Below are 8,220 nucleotides of genomic sequence, written 5' to 3' on the forward strand. Positions count from 1 at the left end.
GATAATTAATGACGCCTCAGATAGCAAGGCATATACTTCTGACACTGGCATTTATACAAATGACCGATGGGAAACTTCTCATCTTCTATGGCATCAGCATGACACCAGCTGGGGCATCTGAAACCACATCAAGAAGTGCTTGTGAGCACTGACAGAAATAATAATTAAATCAGAGCAGAGATTCACAGAAATACAGCGCTGGAGAAGATCTCAGAGCATTAGCTAGCCCAGCCTCTCCAAATGCGAGCGCAACACCATTGGGAAGAGTTATTTATCGAATCTCTTCTTAAAAACCTGCAATAAAGGAGATGCTACCAAAAAACGTAGCAAGATGAAAACCATTCCGAAATCAATTCATTAATTTCTTCAGGTCTTACTTCAATTGGTTCTAAACAGTAGCTGATCATCCTTCTCTCACCACCAGCATCCTACATATTGGGAAATTTATGCCCTCTCTATCTTGTTTTTCAGTGCTAAACAAATCAATTTACTTCAACATCACTGGATATGCCCCGTTTTGTAATTATTTTAAGTAGAAACATTTTCTTGCCTTCTTTACACCTCCTGTTTGTTTCCATCTCCCTAAAAGCCAGTGCAGAAACACTGAACACAGCATTCTTGCTTAGGCTTATCCTAATGACAGAGAAAACCCTGCGTCTTGTGAATGACACTTCTACTTACGTGCCCCAGAGTCAGATGCATCTTTTTTCAATTATATTGCATTTGTGACTTTTTCACTTTCTTCGGAATCTGGTTGAGTAAAACCTTTACATCCTTTTCTTAGTGTCCTGCTGCTTAGCCAAATCTTTATCATTTTAAATACTGGATTCTTCCTCCCTTATAAAATGCAGCACTTTGTGCTTGCTCCTTCTTTATTCAGGGCCATTCCTCTAATTTTTAAACATAACTTTGAATCTTTTTTTGTCCCCTGAAATGTTTGCAATTGTTTCAGATTGATATTATCACAGATTATATCTATTTCATCATCCAAGTCTGGATGATTCAACCTTGGCAGCTGGAGCTGGCTTTTAAATAGCCTATTTCTACCTCCCAGCAACAATAACTACCTCCCTGTCTACCTCCCTGTCTCTGCATAAGCAGGTATTCCTTCCCCTTCAGAGTAGTTGCTTTCCACTGCAGATAAGCAGAAGCCTGTCATCAATTCCCTTGGCCTAATAGGAGTCGTTCTCCTATCACACCATCTGCTACAAGCATTTCTCTCTCTCTATCAGTAGGAACTACGAAACATGACAGGGGTGGAAAGAGAGTGAGGCAGGCTGGGGGAGTTCATGGGTACTGTCCTGAGGAAGAAAAACAAGATGGGGACAAGGTAGAGGATGGATGCTCCTGTGACCAGCTGGCAACCAGAAAGCAGGTAAACTGCTAAGATAGACTGTCCTCCAGGATCAGTGCCCGTTGCTGCTGTCTCCTAGAGGATGGGTGCTGGCTCATCCCCAGCACAGCAACAGCACTCTTTGCAGGGTTATGCTGGTCTCAGGAGATGCTTCCCTGCTTGGGCACTATTTCCTTCTTCTTCTTTTTTTTTTTCCTGCATTATCTATCAAAAACATACGTATGTGTGTGTATATACATATACGCACATACACAAAATTATGTACGTGGTCTATCTGCCACAGTATGATCTTCTATTGTCCCTAAATACATATAAAAGCAAAATCAGAATATAAAGTTACATATTCTATTTTATACTCCTGTGGTTTGTGAACTAGTTATAAGCACTGCAGACATGAATCTTCTTCTAGCTAGAAAACCGGTGTTTGCAACATGATTATGGAACCATTTTATTAGTACAACTCCTTTAATTTCTGCATCTGAATCTTCAAAGCAAAGTATGCCACAACTCAGTTATGATTTCCTGCATGAGGTAACTTCTAGATTCTGTTTGCAAAGTATTTAGAAAGTATCTGTTTATGGCAGGAAATAGAAGATACATTTACGATAGGAAACATAGGTTACATTTCACTGTGCCTAGCTGCAGTCACTCAAAAAAATAAACGAGTTGCCTTGGCTCTCTCCATAGTTATTCAGGAAACAGGTGTGTCCCCCCCAAAAAGATTAATCTTTCCATCTTTAAAGTAACAACCACACAGACATCTAAGATACAAATTACAAAATAATGACTATCTCCTTCTTCTGATTCCAGAGGGACCCTGAAGGATAAGTCTTGGCTATGCATCTAGGGAACAGTTCACTTACCTAAGCAAGGATGTCTGGTGCCATTTTAGATGCCTGGATTATGCAGGACTCCTGCATATGGCTGGCAGATACAGAACATGAACCATGTGAGTCCTTAACCTTCTAGAGAGACAGCTGGAATCCGAACAAGATACTTTGAGGCACTTAAAATATCTAAGAAGCACTATTAAAGTGTCTTCTATATTTTAAGCTCAGTAGCTCTCCGGACTCCATCACCTGTATTGACAAGAATAAGACTCAGTTGTTTAAATTTCAGGAACTGGTCTCTTGTCTAGCACGTAGACACACTGACATGGCAGAGGACTTGCAAGAGATCTGCATCAACCTGGACCGGAAACCGGAGGGCAAGTATGATACCGTGAAACCAAAATGACAGCAGACACCTTTGCACAAGCATCCTCATTCTTGTGGATCTCCATTAACTGCAGCTGTAGAGTTTATCAATCCAGCTCACACTCAGACATCTAATTGTATACACCTCAATTTACATCAATCAAATCCATTAAAATTTTTACACATCTAGAGTAAGATGTGACGGATTTCATCAATAGATACATGATGGTTCTGCACCCTCAGTACTTCAGGTGAAGTATGAATTAATTCAGCTAAAAATAATTATTTGTGTATCACTAACCAAGGAAAATAAAAACTACCTAGTCTCAGTGAGTAGTAGCTTCAGTTGACTTTAGAGCAGCAACTAAAACACTGTTTGTCAGAAAGGTGTCAAAATTGCTTTGAAAATCAGCAGGCACCCAACGAAGTCCATATGCATACTTGCAGTTTTAAAGGCACATACATAAAAATAAAAAAATTACGGTGTTAGTATAGAACAGATTATGTCTTTTTCAGAGTGTTAGCATAGAATAGATTACATCTTTTTTAGAAACAGCAACTCATAAATTTTATGGTCTGACTTTATGTCAAACTAATTTTCTGAGTACAGTATTCTCAAAACAGCAGCATGACTATATAGCAGACAATGTCTCCTGGGTTCTGCTGGTTTAATTTTATCAAAATTAGAGCCTTTGAGAAACCTAGAAGAACAACTCTGAAGTCCTCTCCATACACAAAAAGCAGTAGCACAGGTGTCCTTTCTTACAGATCATACATGCAAAATACTATCTCAAAGGAGAAAGGTTCATTTTTGCACTGATTCCTTTGTTTTCTCCATCCACTTTATAAACTTCAATAAACATTCTAAAATTATAGTAAAATTAAAACACACTACCTTAGTCTTCCAGCTATAATGATAACTTTAAAGAGGGGTTATTTGGAGATTTAATGCATTGATTATTTAACTTCCTAAGATATGGAAGTATTTGGGTGCTTGAAAATTGTATACTTGGAACTAATGCATTTGATTCACAGATCAAATGTTGAGCAACAATCAGACCACAAAAAAATTGCAAACTGTGAACACTATCTGATTGAAAACAGGATGACAGAATAGTAAAAAGCATGATAACTATTTCTTTTTCAATTCACATAATCTAAGTAAAACATCTAAAACATAGCAAGAACAGAACACAATCAGCCCTAATCATGAAAAATTATAAACTATACAGCTAAATTATTGAAATCTGACAACGATAATCTTCCATACTCTTTATTTGTATGATGACTTACAGTATTTTCTCAGTATTACATCTGTTGTTATTGATTAGTATTTTTTTTGGAGATGTATATTACTGTACAATTTACAACTATTTTAAATGCAGTTATTGGAGGTGGGCACAAAAATAGATAGGTGCTTAAGTATCCAATTACAGATATAATTTTTGAAATAGGCAAATAATCATGGGAAAGCATATACAGGTAAAGCAGGGAAGTAAAGCACATACTGAGATATACATATACACATATGTGCAGGTCATTAACAGATGTAGCCCTTCCCTGAGCAATGCACTTCTTACATGCAAATTTATTAATTCCCTCTTGCTACCATATATATAACTCGAAGTATAAATACCAAAGCATATGATTTTTACACCAGACATGTTTAGTATTTTCAGTATGATGTAAATAACATAGCAGAGTAATGATTTCAATAACACTACTTGATACTTTCAAGGTGTTATGAGAACCAGTAGAAACTGCTTATTTACAACTTTTCAATAAAACAACTTGATGCTCTGCAGTCCTGATACTTGCATCTGTTCTCCTGATCCACCTTAGCATTTCAGCATCAAAAATAAAGAAAAATGTTAACCGTTCCACGTAATCCAAGGAAGATGCACATGTCTATTCAATAAGTCTATTCTAAAAAATAGTACAGGTATCCTGGATGTAGAGGGCAAAGAATTTTCAGTAATTTTCAATGGAAAGGCTAAAACTACATAAATTTTTAAAATTCTGGAAAGCTAAATGAATAACTAGTTACTGAAGCTTCATAGAGGAATATATTATATATAAATCTACAGTTTGATTAAGAATAGAAAAGAGTATGATACAAGCTGTAATTCCTCTTACAAAGAATTGTCATCATATCACTGAAAGCTACAATACTGGTTGCTTAGAAGGCAGCATAATAAAACTTGCCGTAATAACATTTTATTTATGCACATAAAATTGAAGAATGTTCAATCTCTGGTTATTTTATTTTTAATACAGAGATGAATTTTAACAAGCCAATTTATAAAAGGTTACACCAATGTCTAGATTTAAATCAAAGGAATTCATGTCCACACTACAGTTCACATAAAGAAATTCTCGTAAGACGTTTCAGTAGTTGATGAGGCTAAAGGTCAATGCTCACAATATCTGCTTGGAATTAAATGAAACAACACGTCAAAGATTAGAAGTTTAGTTGGCAACAAGCATGAAGTTCAACAAGCATGAAGTTATGCTTCTGGTCTTCAAACTGTGACTTTTTTCCCCCTCCAAATTACTACTTAGGATAAATACTTGAGTAATCTTGAAAAGCTCCTTCTGTTCATTTTTATTCACTATTCACTGATATTTTCTCAAGAATCTTCGCAGACTGGTATAAGCAACTTAAAATAAGTGAAAGTAATCAACTCAGGCACTACTTGAATATAGCTGCGCTTGGTCAAAGATGAGTTCTTTCACAGGGAAACGAGACAAGCTCAGATGAAATTCTGGTTGCAACAGAGTGTTCACCAGAAGCCCTTCCTCCTCATTTTTCCTAAAGTAAACTAGCATAATTTTTATAACAATAGTACTTTAGCAACTCCCTTCAGAAACACATTATTTGTTTCTGTTGCAAGATCTGTATTGATATTTTTCAGACTTCGCATTGCCCCATGAGAGGACACAGGAAAAACCACTTCTCTACAGCTGTTCTGGGAACTAATGGGCAACAGTGGACACCGACTTGCGCAGCAGCTAGAAACTTAAGCAATGGGTACACTGGCTCCGGTCTGGGGGAAAGAGATGGTACCCATCCTCTTGAGGAGCTCCCGTATCATTCGAGATCTAATTACCCAGCCTAGCACAACAAGCAGTGCAATTACTTACTTTTACTTGTATCCCTGCTACAGTGGGTTGGACAAGTTGTTATTTAAAACTAACAAACTTTCCCACAGCTGGGGGAAAAAAGAAAAAAAAAAGGGCACAAAAAGAAGCATACCTTGCCTCATTTTCTTTCCAACCTCAGTATGCCTTTCTCTGATATTTATTGCCTAAGCGGTGCTTTACATACACAAAGTGCTATATATTAATTTAATGAGTCATACAATGCTTCCCTAAGTCTGGAGCATAGCCAAAGGTGGGAAAGGTGGCAGTGGGGATAGTGAAGTCAGACTTTTTAATTACTCTTCAATGAGAAGCTTTCATTCAGCTTCCATTTTTTTACTTGAGAAGCAATTTTACAGGTATAGAAAAACCTGTCAAACACACAAGATGTCTCTGCAGCTGCCTGAATCTGCAGAAAGCCTAAAACAAACTCTTAGAACTAAGAACTATCTCACTTTTCCCTCCTGAATGAGTAGAAATGCTGGCACTGGTGACACTTTTAACTGCAAACAGGCAACTGTACCCTCTGTTAAAAATAATTTTTTAAAAGATGAGAAGTAGAGCAAAAGTTCCTCAGAATTTCAGGTAAAGAGGGTGAAAGAAAGGTCAGGATTAATGAAAATACACAGATCATGTATAAAGCCAAGCTATGCCAGCTTGTAACACTACAACAGTGCATTGAAGGAGATGTAGTGCAGTGTGTCATATTTACTACAAGAGAGCACAGCTCCCAAACGTGTAATTATTATGTTTAACACCGTAAATGTAACTATAGCATTGCAGAGTAGGCTGGTCTTTCTACATCAGGTTTGCAAAAGGAAGAATACAAGAAAAAAACTGAGACAGCGACTAGTAATTTGCTCAGGAACATGGAAAACGCAACTCAGATTTAGGATTAGGACAAGAAACAGAAATTGTAGCTCCTAACCCCGAATCACCAAACTATACAGACGGGACGACCAAACCGCAGAAACGCCCTAAAGACCTCCCTGTTCATCGGTGAACCCGACAGACCCGCACAGCACCACTTTCCGAGGCAAGACTGCAATTCTTCCGAAGTCCATACACAACCGCGCCGGCTCTGGGTGCTCAGCGATCCTTAAAGCATTTGCACATGTCAGAGTTTACCCACCGGCAAGCTGGGCTGTTTTCTTCCCCTGAACCGCGGGGAGATGCCTCCAGCCGCAGCCCTTCGGCCCCAGAAACCCCGTCGGCCGCCGCCTCGCCCCACTCCGCTCCGCATCCCGCGGGCTGCCAGGCCGCGGCAGGTGCCGACAGAGCCCCAGCAAGCTCCGGCCGCCCAGGGGGCTCAGGGGGAAGACGGGGAAGGTTGGGGGAAACCGGCGGCCCGGCACACTCGCGGAGGCAGCCGCCAGCAGAGAGAGGGCAAAAGGGGGGGAAGGGAAAGCGCGTCTCCAGGGAAATAAAGTTTTCAAGGGAAGACGGCAGCATTCGGCGCCCCGCGCAGCCCCGCCGCCGCCCGCCGAGGCACCAGCGACTTCGTGCGAAGGGAGGGACGGGGAACGGGTAGCCGTGACCCGCCGGGCGACAGCCCTGGCCCCGGCCAGGCTCCACTGCTACTCACCATGTTGACTTCGGAAACCATGTCGATGCTGGCGATGTCGATGTTCATCCCCACGCAGACGGGTGGACCTGCGAGCAGACCAAACCTTTACCCGGCGGCGAGAGGTGCCGCGGCAGCGGGGGCGCAGGACCGGGCCCCGCCGTGCGGGAGCAGCGGCAGCGCCAGGGACAGCAAGGGGGAAAGGGGGTGTCTCTCCGGGCGGCAAGCCCGGGCAGGGCGACTCACCTCCGAAATCCGGCCGGAGGCGGATGTCGTAGCCTTTCAACAATTTATCCACAGTTTCTTTCACGAAGGACATGTTGCCGGGATCGTTCACACTGTGAGGAGAGAGAGATGGGGGTGTCGGGCGGGAGAGGCAGAGGACGGGGTGCGGAGGGCCAGGGGCGACGGCAGGAGCGGGGCGGGGGGCGGAAGGCGGGGGGAGCGCATCAGCTTGTTCCCCTGGAGAAACGCATCCCGCACCGCCGCCGGGGCACGCTGGCTCCTACCTCTGGGCGCAGCAGACCACGGCCACAAGGACGGGAGCGGAGAAGATCCCGAAGATCCTGCCTCCCCCAAAGCCCCACATCCCTCCGCTCCGCGGTCCCTCCGCGCAGCAGCAGCAGCAGCCGCCGCCGCCGCGATCCGGCTGCCCCGGCTGCCGCTGAGTAGGAGGCGGAGGCGACAGCCCCTGTTCTTCCACCACCTCGCCCGCCCCCCCCCCCAAAAAAAAAAACAAAACCCACTCCCTGCCCCAGCACCGCCGCCCGGCCCGCGGGACGCCGCCGAGCCCCGGAGGAAGCTGCCCTCCACCGGAGCCCGGCCGCCCGCCTCCCCTCCGCCCGCCGCCGCCCGCCCTGCCGCCTTCCCGCCAGCCGGGAGGGGAGCGGAGGGGAGGGGACGGGAGGGAGGGCGCCGCCGTCCCTCCCGGCGGAGAGCCCGAGGTGAGCCGCCGGGCGAGCGGG

At 43.4% G+C, this 8,220-nt stretch overlaps 1 protein-coding gene across 2 annotated transcripts in view; it reads right to left on the reverse strand.

Annotated features, from left to right (window-relative positions):
* GABRB3 (gamma-aminobutyric acid type A receptor beta3 subunit) overlaps nt 1–7,952 on the reverse strand; it is a 117,484-nt gene extending 109,532 nt beyond the window's left edge. Inside the window, exons 1-3 of one of the 2 annotated variants that reach the window (XM_027642526.1) lie at nt 7,765–7,952; nt 7,502–7,593; nt 7,277–7,344 (exon numbers count right to left, since the gene is read on the reverse strand). In XM_027642526.1, coding sequence (XP_027498327.1) covers nt 7,277–7,344; nt 7,502–7,593; nt 7,765–7,844 — 240 coding nt within the window. In that variant the 5' untranslated portion in view covers nt 7,845–7,952. Of the gene's footprint in view, nt 1–2,217; nt 2,434–7,276; nt 7,345–7,501; nt 7,594–7,764 lie in introns of those variants that run through there. The other variant, XM_027642578.1, reaches the window with a different exon arrangement.
* Nucleotides 7,953–8,220: the final 268 nt, after the last annotated feature.

Source organism: Corapipo altera, unplaced genomic scaffold (assembly GCF_003945725.1).
Source record: "Corapipo altera isolate COAL_440 unplaced genomic scaffold, ASM394572v1 0, whole genome shotgun sequence".
Taxonomy (NCBI): Eukaryota; Metazoa; Chordata; class Aves; order Passeriformes; family Pipridae; genus Corapipo; species Corapipo altera.